Raw genomic sequence first — 27,698 nt, forward strand, 5'->3', positions numbered from 1 at the left:
ATGGAAGAGGGACTCTGGATATAGGAAGACTCACAACTAAGCAGTCTAGCCTGTATTATACCCCAGGAGATTCTAAGCTCCGAGATTCATGTCTCTCAGCAACAGCCAGAACCCAAGGAGCTTGAAGTGTGTTAGGAGGACTAAGCGACACAAAAAAGATGAGAATATTTTTGCTAAGTATAAGAAGCACACACACAATACATGTACGTGGCATGTGTATGGTTGGTTGGAGGTCTCCATCGAATGCCACACATGTCAATTGGTTTTGTTGTCATATGTTAAAAAGACAAAGAATGGATCTTATTCTATATGGACTTAGCATTTACTTAATAAAAGATGTGATGAAATCGTTTCCCTCAGAGTTATTTCATCGTTTCAACCTTTCCAACCCAACCAGGCTCTGACTCTAAACAAAAAGTCAAGCCAAACCAAACCGAACAAGAAAACCCAGTAGCTCATTATTTGGGTGAAATATAACATCTGGCCCAATCTGTACTGGGCATAGCTAAGGCTTTTCAGATTCCAGGATGACAAATCTAGATGTAGACAGATGTTGCCATTCACTCTCTGGAGTTCACCCTTGCTTTATGGAAACGGTATTTCTGTACAGCTCACCCAGATAGTACCGGAGAGTGGCTGATTCTCTCCCACCTCCCACCATATAAAAGTGAAGGAAAAACTCTCTGTTCTGTAAACAAAGTTATTTTTTCTTACCTGTAATTCCATTCAGTGGTAGCATTGCTTTTGCTTTTGGCCAGATGCATTTTTTTCCCCACACCTGGCAGGGTTCTAGAACTAAAATTATGAGATTTATTTCATCTTAATCCTATTACGAGGCATTTAGTCACAAATACCCCCAAAATGAAGTGATAATTTATCATCTTGCCCTGACTGAGCAACTCTCCTCAGCTGACATTCATGAATCTATAATGCCGGAAGGAGACTAGATGATTAAGTGTCCGATTAGAGAAAACAGATTAACCTGGCAAACGTAATAAATTTAGCTCATAAGCAGGATGGCTTTATAAATGTTCCCGCTAACTCTCCTGTATAAAATCATACACCACCTCCTTCTGTGATGGCTCAATTGGACTGGCTGAAGGATGCAAGAAAATACTTGTTTTTATGTGTTTCCTCAGGGAAAGATTCTGAAGGGCATATCGGCTTCAGTTTATAACTCAATGTGCATTTAATGGGAAATTTGGAAAAAATACTAACTCATGAAGGACACACCTACAACCTCTCAAGTATTTCTTTCCTCACAATGCCATTGGAAGGATTCAGACACTTATGATGACTTTTGATGTGCTCTGTTTAGAAGGTCACGTGCGACCACGAGCTGCAGATCCCAGAAAGCAATCGACATCCACAACCAGCTAAGTGGCTGCCTAGTACAGATTTCCCTCATGTGACCAACAAGCGGCTAACAAGCTTTTGTACGGTGGGTGTCTTTTTGGGTGAAAGCCCATGTCTACCAGTCCACAAATCCAGACTATGACTAGTTTTAGCAAAGTCCTGTGTACCTCTCAGAAAATCTCGCTGAGCAGTCTGACCATCCTTCTCTACTTAGCTGGCTGGAGTTGCTGAGCTCTCTGTTAAACCTGAAGAAAGAGGATCCTCGCTATCCACAGCTCTATTTTTAACCTCAGTGGCTGTTTTTTCTAAAGTCTTGGCCTGGCTGGTCTGTCTGGCCTAAAAAGGCAGGATCCGTGGAGAAAGGAACCTATTCTGTCTAGATCCAGGACTTTTCCGGGCAAGGCAAGGGAAGGAACTCTGCCTCTGGTTATTAATGAAGCTCCATCCCATCCCATCCCAAGCCAGGTAACTTCCCTCTCAGGAAGGAAGCACCCTGAGGTCTAGGGGTGGAGGATCCCCATTTGCCCTATCTCCTCCTCCTCCTCCTTGTCCTCCTCGTCCTCCTCGTCCTCCTCCTCTTCTTCGTCGTCCTCCTCGTCCTCCTCTCTCCCCACACTTGATTTTTGTCCAAGTAGCTAGTCAGTGTGTCCTCTTTGGCCCCTGGGTTCTGGGCCATTCTAAGAAGGACTATTTTGTGGGCACCCACGCAGGAGTATGTGAGTCATGGGCTTTTCTAAAGCAATACATCTCCCACTCTTCGTTGAGTCAAAGATGGAGAGGTTTCTTTGGGATGCAGAGCAGAGAGAAAAAAACGTTTGGCCCATAAGAAATCGGTGTCCGGCTTAGACATGGTATAGTGTGTATCCATGATGACTGTACCTAAACATTTCTGGGCTCTGCACAAGACAAACCATCCTTAAAACTGTACCACCCAGCACGACAGGACAAGCTGATCTTAAAACTGTAGCACCTAGCATGGCCAGTGCCTGTTACCACAAAAGTTTGTCCCGGTTTCTGGGAGAAAGAAACCAAGCACTGGCCTGGGGCCGAGCTGTGAGCAGGCGGTTTGTGTGTCTGCTTCAGTCAGCTCGAGGGCTTCAATGTCAGGTCTCCGAAGTAGGGACTCCCCAAGCAGGCTGGGGACTAGCAGAGGAGATGGGGAGCCTTCACCTCTGGAGGGTGCTTAGGATTTTAGGAATCTAGCCCCTGCCTTGGGCACAGAGGTTCTGGGGGTGTGGGTGTGGGTGTGGGTCAAGCCTGTTGTGTGCATGGAGAAACCGGGGATCCCGTGCCTGGGGCCTGTGTGGAGGATCTGGGTGGCGGGAAGGACTTGGGTCTTGGCAGAACTCCAAAGCCAGGGACCCGCGGTGCAGTCTGGCAGGCGCGCGCCAGGAACCCGCGGAGGGAGCAGAGGTGGCACGGCGCGCGGACGCTGGCGTTGACGCAGCGGAAGGAGGCTGTGGTGGCCTTGGCCGTGGCCTTGGCCTTAGGGCGATGCGGATGGAGTCACCCAGGGTCTGTTAAAGGCGCCGCAGAGAGCCCGTGGAGAACCCGGGAAGCCCGCCACTGCCTCCGGGTCACTAAGACAACCCAGCTTGCGCAGGGAGGTGCGTTGGGGGAGGGAAGGGATGCGCTCTAGGCGCTAGGCAACCGTGTTTCTCTCTGTCGGAAAGTTCAGAGATAAGACAGCAGCTGATTAAAATTCAGCCTCCTCTTTTTTATAAATGGGGAGCAGGGGAACAAGAGACCCCGCTTTCCAAGGCTGGGAAACTGTTGAATGGTCGAACAGATACCTGAAACTCATTTCGCTGGGCAGAGCAGGTTTCTCAGCTCACTGAAGTGACTACCAAAGTGACCACATTGTCTTAGATCCTGGAACAGTGGACAGTGATATTATTTTGGCATTTAGTACTATGATTATGACTCGTGTTCTGGAAAACTGTGAACAGATCTCGAGTTCTTGGTTCCTGTACTCATTTAACATTCACTAGGCAGGTATTTGTGTGTGTGTGTGTGTGTGTGTGTGTGTGTGTGTGCGCGTGTCTGCTAGGAACGGAATGTCTAAAGATAAACAAGAACCAGCCCTCCATCTGGGAAAGTGGAGAAGGTCCCCAGACACCAGTTACTGATGCAGGTCCAGGAAAGGGATAGGTGAGGAAAAATAGAGCTCCAGGGAACTCAAGGAGATGCCATTTTGGCAGACTGAGAGATGGTGGTGTGAGAGAGTGAGCCAAGATCCAGGCAAGATTAAGATGGAGACAGTACCGGGAGCCTAGGAAGAGACAAAGCCTAGCATGGTTTTGATGCTGTGGTTTATGATGAATTTGTCCCAGAGTGAAAGCTCTCAGGTGCAGGGTAAATTCTGGATTAAGGATCCATAATGCTCCAAGATCTGAGTGCAGACAGTCTAGATACATAGCTTCACAGAAGCCTCTCCTCTCAGGGTAGCAGTGCTGTGAATGGAAATGGGAACCTATCCAGTCGAACGGAGAGGCTCTTGGAGGCTGGGAAGCCAGTGATCAGTACTGAGTATGTTTCACACTTCCAGGAGTAGTCTTAGAGGTAGTCAATGAAATGCTCTCCTGGGTATCCTGCAGCACTGACAGCCTTGTAGACATGTATAGCACTCATGAAATGTCCCTATAACCGTCTCTGGGCAGTACGCTTATTTCATTTGATGCATCCCCAGATGCATCTGAGCTAGTGCAATAAACAGAGCAGTCTGGTTTTGTAATTGAAAAATGAAATCCTTGTATAATATCGAGTGCCTATGTTCATGCCAGCCTTCATTGTACACTAGATGATTCTGTGCATGTGAGCTGTTAGGTAAATCTTTGTAGCTCTTTGCCTAATGTGTGGTTCTGGAAAGCATACAGATGCGTCTAGCATCACCTGGAAAGGCCTTCTGGGTAGAGGAGAAATAGGGACTCCCGAGCAAGGCTCCATTTATTCATTATACGAACGTTTATATGAAGTATGTATTTCTGTGCTTTTGAAGTGTCTTCCTCTAACGGATGTCTGAGAAGAGGGAAACATGCCATGACTTTTAGCCGCATCTCCTTTGATTAATTATTAATTATATTCACTGGCATAATGGAGCGTGAAATTGGCATAGGAAGATAGACTTAAAATGGAGTCTCAGACGTGTCACTCATTGCCTATGTGACTTTAGACCTGGCATGAACTCAACTGGTCTCTACAATCAGCCTACAAAGTCACCACTCCAACTCTCGATGTGTCCATCCTGTAGCCACACCACCTTCCCTCCCGTCACCGTCTTAACCCCTGAGAACACCATTTGTCCACTAAGTTCATACTTTTGTCATTTCAAGAAAAGCACAGGGTAGAATCACAAGGGACGTAACCTTCTGACATTGCTTTTGTTTGTTTTGTTGTTGTTGTTGTTGTTGTTTTTTCACTCAGCATAATTCCCTATCTCTGGTTTTTGTTGACAAGTATGAACTGTACACATCAAAAGCACTGTTTTTCTATATATGGGCAGGATAAACATTGGTTAACTTCAGCCCCTCCCACCCCCAGTGCCATTCCCAATCAGTACAGAACATTATTCAACTTTCAAACTTACTTTTTAAGTTTCTGTATGAGGAAGAATATGCAGCACTTGCCTTTCCGTGTCTGCCTTACTTCGTTTATTTGTTTTGTTGGGGACTGAGTTTTTTTTTTTAATTCTCTATATATCTTGGATGGCAGCCCCTCCTTGCCAAACATAGTTTGCAAATGTTTCCTCCGCCTGTGGGCTGCCTTTTCATGCTGTTCATTGTTTACTCTCTGTTTGGGAGGTTTTAGTTCTGTTAGTTATTCTTGTTTCCTCTGCTTTGGGGAATTCCATCCAGAAAATCATTATCTCTGTCTATGCCTTGAAATACCTCCCATGTTTTCTTCTATGACTTTTAGTCTGATATTCAGGTCCTTGGCCCACTTTGAGTACCTCCCATGTTTTCTTCTATGACTTCTAGTCTGATATTCAGGTCCTTGGCCCACTTTGAGTTGAATTTTAGATAAGTGTCTTGCAGGTGGATGTTCCTCAAGATCTGAAGGAAGTTCTCAGCAATTATATCATTGGATGGATTTTCTGTGCCTTTAATGGTAATCTTTTCTGTTACTCTGACACACACACACACACACACACACACACACATACACACACACACTTCAAATTCACATGCTGTTCTTCCACTAAGGCTAGCCAGTGGTTGAGGCTTTCAGGGGTTATATTCTATTTGATTCAGTGACTTCCTCACAGCCAAGATTTCTGCCCGAGTCTCTGCTGAATTCTCATTTCTATCCTACATTGTCTGCCTAACTTCATTTAGCTGCTAATATGTATTCTTGAAGATCTCATTAAGATGTTTTTAATAGCCATTTTTGATATTTTTATCCATTTTAATTTCTTAGAAATCTGTTGCTAGAGAATTTTTGTGTTCTTTTAGGGGAATATCCTATTACCCCTTCTTCATATTGCTTGTGGCCCTACTTAGAGATTTGTGCATTTGATGAGTCAGTGTCTCTTCCACTTTTAAAGGGTGGCCCTAGTAAGTATTTTTCTCCTGAAGTTGTGTCTTGGAGCATCAGTTTGTCCTGCGATGCTGACTTTGATTCTAGGTGAGTACCGAAGTACAGTTTCCCTATAACTTCCACGACTATCGTTTATGAGCTTAAACATGATACACAGTGTGGCAGAGTCTCCGACCCATATTCTCCATATGCAGTAGGAGTGGAGATACTGCAGCAGTTCAGATGGGTGTGGTATTTACAGTGAGGGCATGGGGTACTCAGTGTAGGATCACTCCTATTAGTTCCATGGTGGCCCTGCCAGATGCAGAGGAAGAGATGAGTACACTTCTCTCAGCAAGTTCTGTTTGGAAGTGTATGGCTGAGGTAGGACCTGGCCTCATGGAGTTGCCCATGGCCCTCCCAGAAGACCCCGGTATGCCTAGGAGTCATGGAGGCCTGCTCCCCACCTTATTCAGAACAGGCTCCTGAATACAAGTCTTGGGGAAAGGGCTGTGGAAACCATGTATCAATCCTGCCACTGGCCCTAGTCCACATGTGGCTAACTATATTCTGGGTCTGAGAGCAAGCATGTTGGTCTCCTGGTATTCAGAGGCAACACTTCCAATCTTCTAGCACCAAACCTCTATAGAGCAGGGCATCCCGCAGGTTAGGCACAGTTACCCTACTGTGCCATGGCAGGCTCAAGAGTTGGCTATCTGCCCAGCCAATGCTAGGATGTGTTTGTGTAATACAAGAGATTGAGTGTGCAGGGATTTTTTATCTTAACCTGGGTGCTAGTCACCATATCCCAAACCTTCCCTAGGAACCCTTTCTCAAAGCCAGGCTTTGCAGAATTCTACTCTACTATGCAGAGTTCAAGTTACTAACCCAAATGGGCTGTGAGCTGACTATTCAGTAGCTAGGATTGTCAGCATCCACATGGATAGAGCTTGCTGGAACTCTCCCTTTTGCCTCACTCCTCCCAAAGGAAAACCCCTTTCTTTCTATTGCAGAAGTGGAGTGGCAGATGCTGGTGTATTTTGCTTCTCTTGCTATGGTCCCAGGTCTCTGAATTTGACCTGGCTGCAGTTCCTGTTGTGAGAATCCCCAGTGCTTTCTCTTCACCATTGGCCTCTAAATGCAGCTCTGCACAGATCACTCTGGTGGTTCTTTGTAAAAGGGGAGTAAATACTGGGTGCTTCCTTTCATTCTATTTATTTATTATATTTATTTTTTTAAAGATTTATTTATTTTATCTTCATTGGTATTTTGCCTGTGTGATAATGCCTGGTCACTTGGAACTGGAGTTACACACAGTTGTGAGTTGCCATGTGGATGCTGGAAATTGAACCCTGGACCTCTGGAAGAGCAGCCAGTGCTCTTAACTACTGATGCATCTCTGCAGCCCCCTTATTTTTTTAAAAAAATAAGAAATTCTTACTTTTAGAAAGATTTATTAATTTACTTTTTAAAAATGTATGCCTCTGTGTGTGCACCTATGTGAGTTGATGTGCCTGTAGACACCAAAGAGGCAGAGACACTCTGGAACTGGAGTTACAGTGAGCTGCCTGATGTGAGTTCAGAGAACCAAACCCAAGTCCTTTGCAAGAGCATTAAGTGCCCTTAACCACTGAGCTATTTCATCTTCCCCGTGTACGCTGAGCACGTCTATTCAGCTATCTTGACTACTGAGAGAGTGCTGGTGTTTCTTGCCATTCTCCCATTGAAGGTTGGCTGAATTATTTGAAGCTCTTAGGAATGAAGTCATATGTTTGAGAGTAAATGAAAGTACTCTGCCAACTCAATACTAAGGCTTTTCTCCCTTACTTTCCCCATATTAGTGTGTGTGTGTGTCTTTGTGTGTATGTATTATGTATATGAATGTATTACGTGTGTGTGTGTGTGTATACGTATGTGTGTCCCTCTCTGTTTGTGACACAAGTTTTAAGTTGAAGTCTACTGGTAATACTGGGATATTTTCCCCCTGGAACACTCAATCATTCCAGCTCTAATTGTTGAAAATCTGTTGTGAGATGACATATGACTCTCATTAGTTGAAATTACTTTTGGAGTTTACTTTTCTTTATCTTAAGAATCAAGGGCTTTGCACTGGAACCTCATGGCTGGTATTTAAGCTATACTTCTAGAAGTTTTGGGATCCCAAAGCCAAGTTTAGAGAAGGGTGAACTAGAGAGTTTCTGGGGTTCCCTTTTGTAGCAACTTGCTAGGATATACAAGAAGGCGTCAATGTGAGAAGCCACTCTCCCCTTACATGTTATCATGAGGTCTCTCTTAGGGTCTGGGGGTTATCTACAGGGCTTGCTTATTGTCCTACCATTTATTAAAATAAACTATGATAGGCTTTGTGTGGCTAGTTCACTTATACTTTGTGGGTCATGTTTCAGACTACATGTAAGAGACTGAAGTATGTTAGATAGTAAATCTTTACAGTGAAACCATCTATTCCATAAAGTCATACATCTTGTCTCAAAGGCAAAACAAATCACACACAAAACATGGTCCAATCTAGAGATTTACAGAAAACACTACTATCTGACCATCCACTCAAATATTTTTTTCAAGGTATTCAAGAAACAGTATTTTTTCAAGATATTCATAACAGCTTGTAGCCCATTCACAAGGAATGCTTTCAATAGCTTTCTGAGATAAACCATCTAGCATACATTATTACTCCTGTCTTAACTGTTGTTGCCTGGTTTTCTGTTAGTGAACAAATTGTGAACATCCATATTAAGTAAGACTCAAACATATTTGGGAGGATGGGTAGACTTAATGCATTTATATAATTGGTTTGTAGTTATTTTTCAACAGATGGGCAGCTTACATTTGGCTGCATTTCTGTGACAGTGTGACGAGTCAAGATTTCAATACACAGCATGCACATACTCAGGGAAACACCCTTCCAGTGTTAATAATTGGTTTTTAAAGAAGACTTCTATAGTGCCAAGAAAGTAAGGAAAATTGTATTCCCAAGTCCTTAGCCTATGCCATCATGTGAGTGAGTTGGAAGTTTCTAGCACTTGTATTTCTTTGGTGGGGAGCCTATAGAGTTGCAAGACAGCAAGACGGTGAGGAACATCATTGTCAGCTAAAGACTCAGCATGTGTACAGCCCTTATTCTTCCTTTGATTGTGGAGATGCACATGACTTCCTCTTGCTGACTTATTCTATTTCTGTGACTACACAGAAAGGGTAACCTCTGCAAGACCAGCTGTCAGAAACGTATGTGCTTTCTACAGGGTGTTGATTTAGAAGGAGAAAATGTTGCCACGTTGGAAATTCCAGGTTACATTCACCAAGGCAGTGAGCTTTCTCCATCTTGCACCTTGTCCGCTTCACTGTTTCTGGAATCACAGGAAGGGATGGGGTGGGGTTGGTTGTCATGGTTACGGGGACAAAAGACATCAGCGATGTAGCAGGTGGAAGCCAGAGTCTAAAACATGCTGCAGTACCGAGCACATTCTGAACTTGGAAGAAATGCTCCAGAGTCCGCATTGCACCTGAACGTCTGGCTTGATATCCATCTGGCTTGTAGCCTGCCTTTCCCTAAGAATAAAGTGGCAGAGTGAGTTTTGTAGTACAAGGTATTTCTTACACGTTTCAGTGTTCACAGTGTTCAGCGTCTACCCACACCTCTGCTTCTTAGTTGTACTGCACAGCATTCAGCCTGAAAACAATTCTGATCTTAGACTCTGGACTCCTGACTGCTTCACACTCTGGAAGCAAGATTGGACTGATGCTTTCTAGTAGTTTTTTTTTTTTTTTTTTAAGAACATTTGCACAGTAAGACAAACATACATTTGCTTTCCCTTTATTTCTCCTCCCTGTTCCAAACAAGGCATATTTTGATACTTAATATTACTGAAATTTTTGTACAGAAGGAAGTTCTACAAACAAATTCTAGCTTTAAAGAACAAGTGTCATAAGCGCCGCTGGAGAGACTTCTGCGAGGGCTTCTCCTCCTCCCTTTTCTGCTAACACACACACAAACATCCAAAGAAAGCACTGCGAGTCTGAGTCATTACCAGAGGTCATCTCAGTGATTTCTTTGTCCCTCTGATGACGTGGAACCGGTCCTTGCTCAGACTCTCGTTCTGTGAGTTGTAACGGCAAGCTCATCTTTATCCTTGTCCTTGCAGATGGCGGTGAATGATTGCTTCAGTCTGACCTGTCCTCACAACCCCCACCCAGGAGACTTGATTGAAGTGTTCCGTCCTTGCTATCAGCACTGGGCACTGTACTTGGGTGATGGCTACGTTATCAACATTGTACCTACAGGTAAGATTGTTTCCAGGGGCCCCTGGGAGCTTTTAAGTTGTTTTGTGTTTAGAAGCAATCACAGATAAAATCATAAAGTAGATAAAAATGCAGAAACTAAATCCTACTAAATTTAGAAAATGATATTCAGAGACAAAAGCATCATTTAAAAGATTCCACAGACATTAAAATTAAACTCTCTTTAAAAAATTCCTAATTACAAATAAATGACTACCAGAGGGAGGCATTGGCTCCAAACATGTCTAGGCTCTATGTCCTTATGTCTCACACAAGTGGATGATTTTAGTATATTCAAACAGCTATGCATAGGTTGTGTAGTATGTGATGAATGTTACTCTAGGTGTTGCAGCTACCCAGCTATATAGATATCTACACAGTGGTACTCATACCTTCACAGACAGTGGGTGAGAAGAAGAGCAAATTATCAGACACGTTAGGAAGGGTGTAGAAAATCCAAATGAAGAAGGTGGCCTGTGAAGCCCTGAATCTAGGAAGGTAGGAGCAGAAAAGAGGAGAGGGGCTTGCTACAATTAGGACAGTTCTGGAAAGAAGCAGCAGCAGAAGATGTGAGAAAACTAGTTCCATTGTACCCGGGAAACTGGCGGCTCAGAGGACAGGCAGCAAAAGCCAAGAGTGCAAGTCACAAAGGGGAAGTTTGAAAACAGTTGGCAAAAGAAGAGAACAGACATTTCAACTTTATATTCACCTGAAAGTTATAGATTGAGACACTGACTGATTTCCTACCCATCTCTTTAGCAAAGGATAGAACGATAGCACACAGTGTGGACAGAGACAGGGGAACTTAGTACAAGGATATGGTTGATGGAAATAGAAACTGATAATGCCATTCACAAAACCAGTTTCACAGTATGTGTTAAGTGTTTTCAAAGATCTCTCATGCTCTGCATCTAATTTTACTTCCAGGAGTCTGGGGAAACATTTAAAAACATAGACGAATTTCATGTCTAATGAAATTTAAGAAAACAAGGCAATGGCTTAATTTTTCAACAGGGGGCTGGTTAAGCACATTATGACTTAGCCACTGGGTATGAGGTATCCATGACTGTCAGAATCCTTGAGTTGTATATAACAGAAATAAAGCTTAACACTAGCTTAAGTAAACAAGCAAAAAGACAAGTCCATGGCTTATGTCAGAAAGGGTTGAGCTGGACTCAGACAGCTCCAGGGATAGGAATGTCATCACCTTCAGGCTCTCACGTATCTTCTCTCTCCTGCCTGTCATTGTTATTCTCTGACTGTGGAAGGAAACAAGGACAGTTCACAAACTGAGGCTCCATTCTTACAGTTCAGTGACTCAACAGGATAGAGCTAATCTGTTCTCTCTGTATGTTGGAGTTTAGAAATCATGGAGAATGACTCTAAATTGGCCCATTGTGAGCCACAACTCCATTTCTGGAGAATAAGATTTAATACAGTGATTGGCTCTGGCAGGCATTTTGGGGAAGAAATAGGCAATGGTGGAACTATAATAAGATAAAGCAACTATAATAGCAATTTTAAAAGCATACTTTTGGACATGTTTAACTATTTGGGTGATGGCCTTAATATAATAGTTTAAAATGTCTAAACTGCAATATGTGACATAAAATTTCACTTAAAAGGAGTATTACATGCATCAATATATATAACATCTGTTCCTGTGTACTTCCAGTGTCTATAATATAAACTGATGAATGTTGCTGCTCTCTTGAGGAGACCGAGATAGAAGAAGCATGGAAGAAGATTTCAATTTTAGTCATAACTGAAAGAGAAATTTACATGTCAGTTTATGTAGAGTCCCTTTCTCTTAGTAGTTACAGGAATATGATGCTCATGCACAGAAAATAGGCACATGTGGAGAGAGACCAGGTCCTGGAATATTCCAAGCCACCAGAAGTCATGATACTGACACAACAGGCCCAGATACAAAGGGTCTAGGCCATCTATGCAATGATTACCAATAGAGGTATCTCAGGTGAAGAGAAAAGACTCAAAGAATTGTTCAGGCTGGGAAAACATAGAATGGGGCCCAGATGGGTTTTGCCTACTGAAGTTAGCTTCAGGTTTGGGACATTAGTTTTCTGGCCAGGCCAGAGGAAATGACAGGAGAAGAGAAGGACCTTACAGCAGGAAATGTGGACTTACATTAAAGCCCAGGGAAGAGCAAGTGTATGAAGAAGCAAGAAGTACAGCTAGGTGGTAGACTCAGAACACACAACTCCTAACCCCTAAGATATCCATTTGGAAGAGTTCAGATGCTATGAAGGAACAGGCACAATAGAAAAATTGGTCAATAATTTTAACCCTACCTTGCTAGAAGTGTATGCAAAAAGCTCTCATAATACCAATCATTAAATGCCTTATTTCCCGAGGACAGGCAGAGAATTTCATGCAGCTTGTTTTCTCCCTCGTATGTAATTGAGAACATAACATTGTGTGGATACGATCAAGCACTTTGAGTTCACTGCCTAAGGAGAAGAGAGCCATCTAAGTTCCCCAGCATCTCTAGCATTCATTACTAGATGATATGGGTACTCTGTGGATCAGATCACTAAGCCTCGCCAACCATCGTTCTCATTACAGATGGCATTCGCTCATCACTTACAAGTGCCAAATCTGTGTTCAGCACAAAGGCCTTGGTGAAAATGCAGCTTTTGAAGGACGTTGTGGGAAATGACGCATACAGAATAAATAACAAGTACGACGCAACGCACCCTCCTCTCCCTGTGGAGGAAGTGATACAACGGTCAGAGTTCGCTATTGGGCAGGAAGTAGCCTATGATTTACTGGTCAACAACTGTGAGCATTTTGTGACCTTGCTCCGCTATGGAGAAGGAGTATCAGAGCAGGTGAGTTTTCTTTAAAGGGTTCAAGAAGTTTCTCACATTGAGAAAATCCTGCCATGATAAAGGCCCTACACTTCAACCAAAATGTAAAAACAAAACAAAACAAAACAAGAAAAGGTGGAAACACCAAAGGGCAGAGAAGGAGGCTATTAAAAATATAGTTAGTCAGAGATCAAATGGACTAAGACTTGCACATCTTGAAATATGGGCTGGAAGGGGACGTGAGATAGCGTCAAGTCCATAGCTTCCTGTCAGTCCTACTGAGCCCACTAGTCACAGTTCTCATTACTCCCCCATTCAACAACCTCAAAACAACCACTCCATGTACTGAAAATCATGGAGCAAAAAAGGAAGATAAATGGATTAATTAGTAGATTCTTTTCCAGTAAGGAATAGCGTCCAACCAATGACATGCCTTGAAGGCTTGGTAAATGTTTCCTATTTCTTTACAATGCTACTTTTCAATGAAATGTTGTGATATTAGTTCACTGGGTCTCTAAGTGGCTTTTCATGTGTGGACTGACTTCAGTGTATCTAATTCATGTGATATTGCGATTTTGTAGATTCCCAGCACTATTTTGTAGTGTTATAGTGGATTCCCAACAAAGTGAGTATTTACCTTACTTGTTTCTGCCTCACCTGTCCTCAGGCCAGGGTGGCTCCACCGCTAAGGACTTAACCCAAAGATTATTAAGGCAATGTGAGAGAATACAATTGTTAGAAGGAGAGGCCCTGTTTATATAAAAGTATTACTTTTTAAACTTAAAAAGCCCAGATAGTTTATTGTTTGGTTAGTTGGTTGTTTTTTTTAGGAAAGAACTCACTGGCAAAGTGCTCCCATCAGGAAGTATATTAACAGTGACTGTCCATTCACAGAAAATAATAGACACACACACACACACACACACACACACACACGCACACGCACATGCACACACACACACGTACACACACACGCACATCTATGCACACACACACACATATGCCACAACACAGAGGCCACACACAAATTGTTCTTTTTATTTATGTTGAATACTAGTGCCGTTGGTAAGAAATGTGCTCTATCTGCGTAACTGGTAATTATCCAGTTAAGTAGCATGTTATTTACAGCCTAATAAAAAAGCATCTGTTGTGCTTTGGATATATAGTGTCCCACCAAAGTCTTGCATGGCATGTTCCTCAGCTGGCGGCTGTTTTTCAGATATAACCGAATTATGGGACCTTTGGTAATGATTAGGTCATTCACTGCATTAGCAAATAATAATATCTATTCACTTAATTTCTGCAAATGGGGGGACAGTGGTCAAAGAAATACAAATCTCTGTTACATCAAATAAATCACTTTGCATATCTATTCTATAACATAGTATCTATGACTTACAAGCCTGTGCTTTTATTATAAATTTATTGCTTATTTTTATTTGTATCAAGAAGGTAGTTCTTTGGGTTAGATAATCTTATAGCAACAACAAAGCCAAAAGAGATCAATCAACCAACTACCCAATTAGAAATCGGAACCAAAACAACAGCAGAGGCAATGAAGATGGTTGGAAGAAATTTGAGGAGGAGGTATATACGTGTGTGTGTGTGTGTGGTATTGGTTAGGATGGCATTTTATGGATGTAAGTCCACCTCCAAATAGAACAACTTGCACATATTAAATATTTACAGCCTTTTGCTTGCTAATAATACTTCAATAATGTGGAAGTTTGGTTGAGTAAGAACAGATTACAATCCTCTTGCTTTGAATTTCATCTGAAATTTAGTATCTTTTTACTTTTCATACGAAGACTCAAAACCCATGGGGGATCACTTCCTCAGCTAATAGTGGAACCAGTCTCTAACAGATACTGGTGGAATGGTACACAAACATGCTTAGTAATCTTGTAAATGCATTTTTGAAAGTGGCTATTTTTCTTTATCCCCAGCTAGCTCACAAATGAATGAGACTGAGACTATGGTATATTTAGTATAGCTTTACCATACAATACCTGGGCTGTCATTGTTCTATTCTAATCCTCTAAACTAAACCTGGTTACCTCCCAGCCCAAATACCTGAGATACTTGCATTTGGATTCTGCCCTTCTGTGCTTTAGGTGTGTTCCCCAGGACCCTTTCCTCATAGTGAGTCTCCTCTACCTTGGTCTCTCCCAGAGTTCTTTCTCTTCCCAGAGGTTACACCCTATTCTCTCAATTGCCTCATTATTGGCCTTTCCCAGCTTATATTGACAAGGCAAAGAATAAATGTTGAGCATTTTTTACACAACTGAAGATAGGAGATTCTTAACATAAGCATTACAATGCCATGTCTGGATTGAAATCAGATAATGGAATAAAGAATAATGAATAAAACAAGGTTAATGCACAAAGCACAAAAACATCATCCCTACAGAATTTACCCGAGTGCCAGCACTCTGTTGGCATGAGCTAATGTCCTTTCTTTATTCACTGACTGGATGGCTTTGGGTACACCATATATGCTTTTTACTGTACCCTTGAGTTATTTTATAATTATAGATTTAGAAGTATTTGAAGTCTCTTGATTAGCTATATTACAGATTTTGTCCTAATAAAACATGTGCTATGCTTTGGAAATATAGCATCCAGCTGAAGGCTCATATGGTATGTTCTACAGATACCAGCTATTGTCTTGAGAAATAATCAGATCATGAAGTTTAACACCTAATCAATGGGTTCATCTACTGATTGGTTCCTAATCTGATAGCATTATTGTGAGGTGCCATAAACTAGGTGGACAGAATTGGAAGAATCGGTCAGGGGTACCTCTGAAGTTGGTGTCTTGTCTCCACCCTCTTCTTCAGTGACTGTCTGATTCCCAACAATCCTAAGGATTCCAGCTCAAGCTAACCTCACTCTTTAGAGATCTTGAACTTACAGACGTTTCCTTGGGAAATGACAATGACTTCACTTTTTAAAAAACTACATAGAAGTGATTAAAAGGGTAGAAGGATTATGATCCTTTTTATGTTTTCCACTGTTGCTTTTTTGTAGTTGCACAAAACCAACAGGCAATCTTAGAGCAGTTTTTAGAATTACAACAGAGCAGTTTTTAGAATTACAAAGTTGTCCTGACTGTAGAGCAGTCTCTTTGCTCCTTACACATGCATATCCTCCATCTGTATCTTCTCCATCCATGCTACATTTCTAAAACAGTGGTGAGCCAACTTTGAAAACTCATGTCAAAGACCATAGTTTACATCAGAATTTCTTCTTTTGGGTTTTTGTGTTGAATGTTTTATGAATGTAGACAAACTTACAAAGACATATCCATCATTATATTATTGATAATTACCCTGCACTGAACTTATTCTGTATACTACCTAATCACATCTCTTCACTCTAGTCCTGGACAACCTTATTGAATTGTTTTTAATTGTATGCATGCCCTTATCTTTGTTGAACGTCTCATAGTTGGAATCAGCTCTTATGTTGCCTTTTGGTGGCCTATCAATCACTTTGCCTATATCCAAATTTGGTTTGTTTATTCTTATATTGATTTTTAAGACTCCTTTGTATATTTTTAAATGAGTCTTTTAACAGATTTTTCTTTTGTAAATATTTTATCCATCCCTGTGGCTCATTTTTTCAACACTATTCAAAGTTCCATAAGTAACATTTTTATTGTTATAATTCAAATAAGCTACTAAAATTATATATCTTTATATAAGATGGCCACACTCTTTAATAAGCCTGCACAAGCCAGTATGTCATGCCTGTATGACACACCATGCCTGTATGACACACCATGCCTGTATGACACACCATGCCTGTATGACACACCATGCCTGTCCTCCAGTGCATTGCTCTAGTTGTTGAGTCTCAGAAAATAGACATTGATAAATTATATAGTCATATAAGACCCGATATGCTGATGGCATACACAGCCTCGGATTCAGCCTGTTTCACTGGCTTCTCGCAGATCCTCAGAATAGGGCCTTTGCTGAGGCCTTCAAACATAAGATTTTGAAATGTATAAGTGTCCAGAATCAGACTGGTGATTTTATAATCCTGAATAAGCCATGAGGTAAAAGTTCCACCAAGACCATTGTGAGATGTTCAAAGCCTGTAGGTCAGCTCCCACTATGTATAACTCCAAGAGATTGTACAGTTTAGAGAGATTTTGCTACCTAGAATGAGATGACCTGAAAGAGTATTTGGTATTTGAGAAAATACTTTCACATTATGAAGAGGAGGCTTTTTTAGAATAGTATCTGCCCTTCAATCAAATTATATATCCCTTCTCTAAGCCTCATGTTTATGAGATTTCTCCTATGTCTCAGCTTTCTAGAAACTAAAAGATATCTAGTCGATTGTGCTTGCATCTTGCTAGGGGTCACCCAAAGCCCAGGGTCCTATCATTTTTCTGGAATTAGAAACCGCTGTCATTTGACTCTATTTGCTGCCTTATTGAGCTTTGTGTTTTCAGTTCCTGCCCAATTTCCTTTTCCTTGGCTTCTGACCATGCTCTTTATTATTCTTGGGAATTTTATGTACACAGCATTTCTTTACCTCTTTTGTTTGTTTGTTTGTTTGTCTTTGATATGCATAAGCCAAGACCTCATCATGGCCTCAGGTGGCAGTGCAGGCTACTCACATCAGGCTGGTCCTTACTCCAGTTTCCAGTTTCTTCTCCCTTCATGGCTTACAAACCCTTCCACTTCTCTTTCTCTCTGACTTCTTCATTGTAGTGATGTCAAGTGTGGCTCTGGGTGTCTTTGGTGTGCCTCTCACCTTTTGATATTCTAAGTGAATAATTTAAGTAGTGTTCACTAAACCTTATAGGTAACATAAGCATAAAACTACCAAGTAAGTAAAAGTAAAATTACAGAAGAAAATAGGATTTGTAGGCTAAGGCCAGGGTGTCCGCAAGATCTTTCTCTCCACCAGAAACATTTTTGGGGAATTAGAAAGGGACAAAGTTCTAGGGGCATTCTGTTGTAATGACCAGAAACATCTTGAGGAAGAAAGAGATGCCTTAAAGGTTGCGATCCATTGTCAGAGCAGAAGGCCAAGAAGGTACTACCTGGTCACAGTCCTGCTTGCTATTGTACACATTATCACTAATCAAGGAACTCCCTTTGTCTTGGTTAGGGCGTTACTGCTGTGAACAGACATCATGACCAAAGCAGCTCATACATGACATTTAATTGGGGCTGGCTTACAGAATCAGAAGCTCAGTCCATTATCATCAAGGTGGGAGCATGGCAGTATCCAGGCAGGCAGGGGCAGGCAAAGCTGAGAGTTCTGTATCTTCATTGGAAGGCTGCTAGGAAAAGACTGGTTTCCAGGCAGCTAGAATGAGGGTTTTAAAGCCCAAGCCCACAGTGGCATACCTACTCCAACAAGGTCACACCTCCAAAAAGAGCCACTCCCTGGGCTAGGCATCCTCAAACCACCACACCATTCACATCCAAGGAGTAAAGCAAGGGCAAACTACTTGATTTCTGACTCATGGGCTGGTTTATACTTAGCTAGCTTTCTTAGGCAACCCTGGACCACCTGCTCAGGGAATGGAATTATCCAGAGTGGGCTAAGCCCTCCTCTATCAATACCCCACCAACATGCCTACAGGGAGGTCATTCAACTGAAACTCCCTTCTCTGGTGACTTTAAGCTGTGTCAGGTTGGTGGTTAAAGCTGACTAGGAAAGGAAAAAGAGTCACAGGTGTAAACCTTCTCTCTCCTGATTGCAGGCTCGTATAACAAAGTGAACACGTACTGCAAATGTATGGAGCAAATGCTCCTTTGACATGCCTCTGTCTTTCCAGTGTGTAACAGGAAGACTGTACAGTGTTTCAGAAATGTATATGTAGAGGCTCCACAGTACAAGCTTACGTGGAGAGAGCTAGAAACTGTGACCCTGGCTAGGTTAGATCAGTCCCCAGATATTTGACAAAAAGTGTTTGCTCTATTTTAAAGCCATGACTCTTGAATCCCAGAGACTTAACATTGTCTTCTGGGTCTGTGATGACTCCAATATCCGAGTATGACTTTTCAGTCATAACACTGTTCTCAGGCCCATGAGGATGCAAGGCAAATATTAGCCGAGTGCCATTAAAACCATGAATATTCATTAGCTACCCTCATCACGATGGTGATTAATACGCTAATGGCTATGAATGTCTGAACTCTCTTATGGACAATTGAGTTTGAGAATGGCTTACTCTGTCTATATGAAAACCAATTTGACATGATAGTTGACTAATATTGACTCTTCTTAAAATGTACTGATTTAGTTTCCTGTGACAAAACACTGTCCAAAAGCACCTTAAGGGTTAGAGTTATGGTTAATGTTAGGGTAAACAGAATGCTTATTTGATCTTACAGGAGACATTTCATCATTTCAAGAATCGAATACTCACACAGGTGCTGCGTCAGAAACCACAGAGGGATGCTGCTTAACGGCTTTGCTGTCCATGACTCACTTGCCTTGTTTTCTTTTACAAGCCAGGACTTCTTGTCCATGAGCGGCACTACCCACAGCAGGCTCAGCTCTGCTACATCAATCATTAACCAAGATCCCATCCCACACACGCCCATAGGGCAATTTGATGGAGGCAATTCCTCAATGGATGTCCCCTTTCCCCAGGTGACTCAACTTTCAGGTTGACACAAACTATCCAGCACATGTACTTACTGTGTCCAGCAAATAAGAGTTTACAGCTGCTTAGTTCAGATCACAGATCACACTCTTGGACTCTTTGAGTAATAGGCAGCCTTTAGTTAGAGAAATGCACACACACACACACACACACACACAGCTTTAGTACAGGTCAAACTGTAGAGGCTGCTGGAAGGAGAGCAAGCATCTATGAAGCTTTGACTTATATCTAAACATCTTGATGGTAAGATGATCTTGGGCAATAGAACCATTTACTTGCAGTCTCCAAGTTTTGCAGAGGGGCACAGCACTCCCTCTGTCACCAGAAGATTATGATGAGCAACCGGGACCCATGTCCATGATGAGCTTAGACACTGCCAAGAGCTTTAGTTTTCAGGAATAGAAAGCTGTGTGTTTGTATCTTCTGCACAATTATAAAAATTACAATTGCATTCATATCTTATTTTGACCTTGGAGTTTTAAATACATTCATTGTACTTTAAAATGGGTTTTTGCTTAATTGGAGCAAACCAAAGCTCCAAGCCAAAACTGCCACCTTTAGAATAAGATGCATTTGTTTTTCTTTCTTTCTTGTTTCCTTTTAGGCCAACCGAGCAATCGGCACCATCGGATTGGTGGCAGCTGGTATTGATATCTTTGCATTCCTCGGCTTGTTTCCCAAAAGACAAAGAACAAAATATTAGCAGTTTATTGAAGAGATTGGAATGAAGAAATTTGTGAGGAGAAAAAAATCCTAGGGTGAATGCTTATTTTGAATGCATCATTATTGCTCGTGATCCCCATGATGGATGGCAGACTCTGTAATAAATTGCTTGCTGATTTTAATCTTATCATTGAGCCAAGAAAAGTTTTTCCCTACTAGTAGAGATTTGCCGTGGCAGCTTGAACAAAATGCAATTGCGTTTTGATGGAGCCAGCTGAAGATCTTAACAAAACCAAGCCCACATTTTATCTTCTGCTGTAAATACTGTTTTCGTTCTCCCTGAGGACAGCTGTTTTGCCAGAGGTGTGGAGAACCATTTACATATGCTGCCGAGAGACAGTTGTTAGGGCCAACATCTAAATTCTTATTCATTTCCTTGTCAGAAAAAGGAATATGAACATATCCAGTATTTTAGATACATGGGTATATGTCCATTATATATCCAAATACTTAAACATCTCTGAATGATGAAGCATTTGAGGTAATAACCCCATATTGCTGCACATGTGTAGGTAGAACATGTAAGAAGAGTGTGTGTGTGGGTGGGGGGGCTTTGTGTGTGCATATGTATGGAATTCTTATGAATGGTGTGCATGTGGAAGGACAGTCTCGGGTGTCAGTCTTTGGTCTCCACCTTTTTTAACATTTTATTATTTTTTTTTAATTTTTGGAGACAGGGTATGTTGTCCTTCACAGCTTATGGCAAACTAGCTAGCCTGTGAGCATCCAGAGAGTCTCCTATCTCTGCCTCCATTTCATAGTAGGAGCTCTGGAATTACAGATGTGAACTAACACCCCAAGCTTCCTGTTGACTCTGGGGATCTGAGCTCAAGACCTCATGCTTGTGTATAAGATGCTTTACCCATTAAGCCCCTCTCTGATCTCCCTTTCTCTTGTACTTTCGGACCCAGGGAGCTCAAGGATCAGTGATGAACAATGGGCTGCAGTTTTATTGATTTAAATGGATCCCTCCACATTGTATAGCAGCTCAGTGGTTTGACCTTTGGGCCTTGGCAAGCAACCATTAGTATTGATGCAGAGTGCTATATTTATAACACAAAATTCTTCATCCCTTTAAAGATGTGAACTGTAAGTCAAAGAATCCCATTATTTTATTCTCTTTTTTTAACTGATTATGCATTGAATTAAGCTACTTTTTAATGCCATTCCTACAGAATTCTTGGTAGCAGGTCAGGAAAGGGGGAATGTAAGTCTTTCTACATGAAGATGGTGCAAAGGCATCATAGCATTACCCCATAAACCACACAGCTAGCCCAGCATCCTTTTGTGCCATTATCAAAAGCATGTCAGTCAATAAAGAAAACATGTCAGTGAACATAGGGATAGAAAGTGATAGAGTACAGTAAAGTCAAGTACACGAAGCTCAGTAGAAACTCACACCTTGACACACTCACACTGATGAGGATGAGCAACAGCAGTGTTAACAGATGTGCTGCCACTCCGGCCCAGACAGAGCCCCTCTGTCCCTGCTTTACTTTTCTAACAGCTCCTTCTTGTTTGAACCCCAAACTCATTATTCAGTGCTTGATCTTCTCAGAAGGCACAAGGTTACTTTTATCCTGGATGCAGGTCTCTGTTCCCAAATAGTAAGGAATATGCAGTTTTCTAGAAGTTTCCTATTATGGTAAAGGCAGCTGCAGCCACTGGGCTGCTCTCCCCTGGTGTGCCGCCTTTTCCATGAAATGTGTTTGTCTCTGGCAGAATTGCACTGCCAGCCAGGAAAGGTAGTAGGACTGAGAACCAAACGTCGCTTGGGGCTTCAAGTCAAACCTTTCTAGAGAACTCTGGCATCTCCAATCCAGAAGAAAAGCAAAATGAAAATGTCAGAAATACATTTTTTTAAGCCATGGGTTTATTTCCATATCAGTTGTGTGAGGCTTCAGCAGCCTTGGTTTGCCATAAACATGGCCAACCTTAGGATGGGCAGCTCAAAATAGCTGGGGTAGTTTTCCTGCAGGTACTCAATACTCAAACATTCAATGCAACTTGTACTTGGATCAGCTATTTTCCCAACACAATGAACGATAGTCTGGGTGTATTTTCAGCAGTCAGGAATGGAGTCCACTTCTATCAGGTTTCAAAAAAAAATGGAATGCAAAGATCATCTGCACCAGGTGATAGGTTTTTGGCAATACTAGGAAGGAAATGTCTGCATTTTATTGAATATATACACATAACAAATAAAATATGCTATCTAAATGTCACAGTGTGTCAACCGAATCTATTCATTCTGAGTCAATTGCTGAATAGGAATGTCAGATAAAGGAGACCTTTGCCTTGACAACTTCAAGGTTGCTATAATTTTTTCTTTTAAGGATAAGCTAACACGCTTAAAAAAGCAGATTTATTTTCTTTTATGTACACACACACACACACACACACACACACACACACACACACACACAAGCATGGCAGGAAGAGGTGTCAGCCAGATCCCCAGACCTGGAGCTACAAGAATTTGTGAGCTGCTGCTTAATGTAGGTGCTGGCATCCAAACTGCCCCTCAGCAGTGGTCAACTGCTCCAGCTCTAAAACCTTGTAAAAAAAAAAGATTTTCAGTTCTCTTATTTTTGCTGACCTAGCTGCTGTGTTAGTTTCTTCTCTCATTGCTGTTATTAAATACGTGACAGAAGCAACTTAAGCAAAGAGGGGTTTCTTTTGCTCACAGTATTAGAGGGATTGTAGTTTACCACCTGGGAGTGTGAGATATCTGGTCACACCGTGTCCAGTCATGACGTAAGAGACAGGGATGCTGATTTCAACACCATTTCTCATTTTTAGTCCATCACGGACCAGGTCCATGGATGGTACCATCAGCATTTTGGGCAAGTCTTCCCATCTCAGTAAAAACTTTCTAGAAACATCTTCACAGACATACCAGAGATGTCTCTCTTACATGATTCTAAGTCCAATTGAGTTGACAAGGAAAATTAAGCCTGTAAGTTGGACAGTCTTAAAACCATTACTCTCCAAACAGCTATGCATACATAAAAGTTCAAAGCCAAACATTTGTTTTCATAGGTATGCACATTAGTGTTGTTGGTTGGAGCGACAGTGTTTATAACGTCATTTACAGCCACAGTTTGCTAACATGTTGAAAACTAAAGACTTCAGCATGGTGAACCGAGAGCTAGCTTATTGCAACTCCACACAGTGTGCTGTTAATCACATGGTTGCTATGCATGGTGTTCAGTTGTTAAGTAGCCTATGACTGTGGAAGGTCTGTTGAATCAGCAAAAGAAAACTTGGGAGTTAATTTCAATTGTTTCCCAGGAGTATTTCCTCTCCAGCTCATAGCAAGGGTGACACACAGTAAAGGCGCTAGCTTGTGTACACAACGCACTGGGAAGGATGCATCCTGTTGCTGTCACCTTTGATGATCTGAGTAATTAAAATGGTGAGATAGGTTGCCTAGTCGCCTGGAGATTCTGACACTGGGTAAAATCATCTTGGGTCCTTTCTATAGAATTTGGTTTTTAAGATGACCAAAGAATGATGAGTTCAGGGAAGCTCTTAGGGTTGGAATTTGAATTGTTTGTGTGTTGATAATAATAATGAAGGTCACATACTTTATAAAGTGGAAAAACACATTTGAACAGTTTATTCCATTATTGTAGTCTCCTCTGCACTGTTAGGTTCACTGGCCACATACAATATATTTTTGAAATGTACAAAGTTGGTGTAGTTTCCTTACATTTTAGCAATGCTTATGCCATGATTATAAAAGATTAGCACCAATCTCTATTTCTCTCAACTTGCACACCCCTCTGGCTTCCTGTGTAGCTAGGGTGGAATTAGTCATCTTATTTCTCTATTGTAGCTGCAACAAAGATACAAACCAGGAGGAGTTTCATGATCCTGGCCAATGTCTGTACATGAATGTGCTTTACAAATGAATGTAAGATTAAGGGAACTTACACCAATTAACATATGACTCAAACTTTCAAACGCCAAATGCTACCTCAACTTTCCTTCTCATCTGATGTCCATACAGCTAATTTCATTGCAGGAGAGCTGTCCATTTAGAACAATACACTAAGAATATGGGTTATTACAAAGGTGATCTGAGACATGCAGTTTTCTCTCGAGCTAGTGAAGGATGTAATGAATGTTAGGTTCTTTGCTGCAAGGCTCGGTATGTTGATGTGCACTGGATGCTTCAATGGAGAGAGAAGGATTTGCCGTTTCCACCTTTCCACGATGTTTAGTTTGGGGAACAAAGGGTGATGTTGCAGAACAGGCGTGACAGCGATTCAGGTTACAGTCTGGTCCAAAAGTGCTGTTCTGAAGCTGGCCCTCCCAGCTTGAGCTTCCCTTTGGGGACCTCTTCAGGGCTTTCATAGGCTCTGTTGATGTAGAATCCATTTTTGCCATTGACCGCATAATCTGTCTTGTTCATGGGAGGCCATGTAGAGTCCTCTGTCAGCTTTCTCTGCAAGATCCGATACTGACTTTTCGAGTAGAATCCAAATTCTTTCTTTATAAACAGCCAGAGCTCTCTATTTTGAAGGACAGCATCCTGAAAAAATCGAGGGAGATGATAGTGAAACTATTGTACTGATGCAAGTAAGCCCCTTCCAGCCATCTAGTGCTGGAAGCCTGGGACCCTGAGCTTCCTGTCTACTGAGCTCAAGGTTGCTGCCTCTGCTGATATTTTTTCTGGAAGCTGAGATGTGTCTAGGCTCAGAAACCTGTTAACAATTCAAGACCTTTCTCTTCTTCAGGAATGGTGAAATCCTGGCTAGGGATTCACTTACAATTCACTTTCACTAGAGACTCAAACTAACTTTAACATACCACATATCAAATAACTAAAACAAAAGGAAAGAATGGGAAGAAATGGGGTGGAAGAGGGAAGGGGAAGAAAAACCAGAAACTGAAAACTGAGTCCCACTACATTATATACAAAGTGCCAAAGATTGTTGCTTGAATGAAGCAATCAAATACATTTTTAAAATGTATTTTTGATTTATGCCTATGTGTGGGGGAGTGTGGGTATATGTACGTGCAAGTATCTGCAAAGGCCAGAAGATATCAGATGAGCTGGGTTTGGAATTACCCAAGGGGGTAAGCTGTCTGATGTGGGTTCTGGATACCAACATCAGGCCCTCTGAAAGAGCAGCAAGCACTCATAATCACCAAGTCTCTCTAGTTCCGCAAAATTGTTTTCTTTCCCATGCTTTTGAGTTTCCTTTTATTCTTTCCTTATGCAATTTTTACAAACAGCAGTAAAATCGATCTGTTTCTGCTTTGTACTTTCCTTTGTTTATGCTAGATTTTCTGTCACATACAATGTTTGTGTAATCACATCTTGTAAGATAGCTTATTGTAGTTGACATAAAGCTATAGTCATCTTATTATCTTTAAAGACTATGGCATTTCTTCCATTTACAGCATAAGCATTGAAGTACAACGTTTGAATCATACTTTGCTGCTGTAGATGACACTATCATGAATCTCTTGATACAAGGAGGATTAAAATTTTTTGTCTCATTTTGTGGTATTTTTAAAATTCTATATAAAGGTGGAATTACTGTATTAAAGAACATAAGGAAAACACATGTGCAAGTGCGCATGCATGCACACACACAAACACACACACACACACCTACTTAATTTAGTTGGTTCATTCTCCCAAAGGACTTGTTTATACTTCAAGAGTCATCTATTTTCTTAAGTTCCTTAAAAAAAAAAGAATCCAAGCCTTTTCCTGTGTGGGTGAGCTGATCAATGGCACTCAGTAGAATTACACACTCATAAGAAGGTCTTCAAGGCTCACAGTTGACAGTAAAAGTGGCTTCCATTCCCACCCAATTAGAGGAGGCCTCCTGAAGACACACTGTTTCAGTCTGTCTAAAGGACTCCTTATGCTTCAGAGCTGCAGGGTTACCTGGCCTCACTTCTAGAGTATTGAAAACAGTAGGGAACAAATACATTGCCTCTTGTGACAAGCACTGGAGCTCAATTAGTGTTTCACTTTCTATGGAGAAAGATACCAGGAATATTTCTCGGCAGTCTCCAAAGAATTTTAAGCCATTCACCAAAGAAGTTCTCTCAACCAGAGCATGCACGGTTTTCAAGAAAGTCTTACTAATCCTTTTGGGAGACAAAGTAGTTGCTGCAAACAGTGATTGTTGACAATGAGACTCTGAATTTACATACCTACTTAAAAAATTATAGGAGCCATATACTTTACCTCTACAAAGAAGGCCACACAGAACTGGACAAAGGCTGCCACCAGAATTGAAATTCTCCATGATGTGGTGGTTGGGATGAACTGTTGAAAAAAAAATACTAGCACCATTATAGGTTGCACGCTTTACATTTTGAAAAAAGGTTCCTGCTTGTTATTTTTTTAGAACTTCTGTATTAGCAATAACCGGGAGGTGGAAGGGTAGGCATTGGATTCTCTACTTTGCAGATAGGAAAGCTTAAGGTTGCCATGGCTTGTCCAAGGACTCATTCAAAGACAAAATGTAAATTCAAATGGACTCTTCCCGGCCTGTGCTCCCTCTGGTAGCCTGATGGGCTGATGGTAATTGTCAGGCGTGTCAGTAGAACACCTTGAGCAATGCAACAGAGGACTTTTGGGAGCTCACGTGACCCTCTTCATTTATGCTTGGAAACACAGGGAAGAGGACATAAAATAGAACCATTCTTCTGCAATTCTTACTGATTTCTGTTCTCCTAAAGCAAAGGTTACTTGGAATCTACTGCTTTCCCCCCCCCTTTCCAGCAAAATTAACTTCTGGGTAAATATCATTAAAGTCATAACAAAAGATTAAGGTTGTTTTGACTAAGTATGATGTTTTGAACAAATGTTATTAGCCTCAAACATCTTCATGTTAGTCTAACAACATGTATAAAGATTATAGGGTCACAGACATACCACTAAACATGTCTGTTTATTAGATGTGAGAGCTATACCCGCAGTGAATGGGAGCTACGCATCTCCATTTCTACCCTACAGAAAGTTTGATTGAATATGTAGAAATCTGAGGTCTATAAGCACAACATCCTCTAACCCATAGTGTCTGGCTCAGTGGTTCTCAACCTGTGGGTCACGACTCTTGGGATGCATATCAGATATCCTGAATGTCAGATACCAGTAGCAAAATTACAGGTATGAAGTAGCAATGAAATAATTTTATAGTTGTGAGTCACCATGATGTGAGAACTGTATGAAAGAGTCGCAGCATTGAGAAGATTGAGAACCACTGCTCTAGCCATTCACTTCTATTTTCATCCGTATCCTGGGATAAGGTGTTTCAAGGCTACTTCATCATCTGTTTCTCCTGAGCAGAGAAACTCTCTAC

The 27,698-nt window shown here is 41.5% G+C and overlaps 2 protein-coding genes across 4 annotated transcripts in view; one reads left to right on the forward strand and one right to left on the reverse strand.

The window, feature by feature from the left end:
- Positions 1-1,689: 1,689 nt before the first annotated feature.
- Plaat1 (phospholipase A and acyltransferase 1) lies at positions 1,690-22,584 on the forward strand. 3 transcript variants are annotated; one of them, XM_031363569.1, is made up of 4 exons: positions 1,690-1,821; positions 10,032-10,170; positions 12,754-13,019; positions 20,243-22,584. In XM_031363569.1, the coding sequence occupies exons 2-4, from the start codon at positions 10,032-10,034 to the stop codon at positions 20,339-20,341; spliced, it is 504 nt and encodes a 167-aa protein (XP_031219429.1). In that variant the 5' UTR covers positions 1,690-1,821; the 3' UTR covers positions 20,342-22,584. The 3 variants fall into 3 exon arrangements, with proteins under 3 accessions (XP_031219429.1, XP_031219431.1, XP_031219428.1); XM_031363571.1 differs by lacking the exon at positions 1,690-1,821 and adding an exon at positions 2,747-2,959; XM_031363568.1 differs by lacking the exon at positions 1,690-1,821 and adding an exon at positions 2,750-2,963.
- Positions 22,585-23,875: 1,291 nt separating this feature from the next.
- The window catches only part of Atp13a5 (ATPase 13A5), a 129,709-nt gene continuing 125,886 nt past the window's right edge, over positions 23,876-27,698 (reverse strand). Inside the window, exons 29-30 of the mRNA XM_031363567.1 lie at positions 26,579-26,659; positions 23,876-24,901 (exon numbers count right to left, since the gene is read on the reverse strand). Of these exons, the coding sequence (XP_031219427.1) occupies positions 24,641-24,901; positions 26,579-26,659 (342 nt within the window). The 3' untranslated portion in view covers positions 23,876-24,640. The remainder of the gene's footprint in view (positions 24,902-26,578; positions 26,660-27,698) is intronic.

Source organism: Mastomys coucha, unplaced genomic scaffold, assembly GCF_008632895.1.
Source record: "Mastomys coucha isolate ucsf_1 unplaced genomic scaffold, UCSF_Mcou_1 pScaffold12, whole genome shotgun sequence".
Lineage (NCBI taxonomy): Eukaryota > Metazoa > Chordata > Mammalia > Rodentia > Muridae > Mastomys > Mastomys coucha.

Coding starts and splice junctions, on each gene's coding strand:
- Plaat1 (XM_031363569.1), top strand. CDS start 10,032: ATGGCGGTGAATGATTGCTTCAGTCTGACCTGTCCTCACAACCCCCAC. Junction 10,171..12,753: donor TATCAACATTGTACCTACAG/GTAAGATTGTTT, acceptor TTCTCATTACAG/ATGGCATTCGCTCATCACTT. Junction 13,020..20,242: donor GAGAAGGAGTATCAGAGCAG/GTGAGTTTTCTT, acceptor GTTTCCTTTTAG/GCCAACCGAGCAATCGGCAC.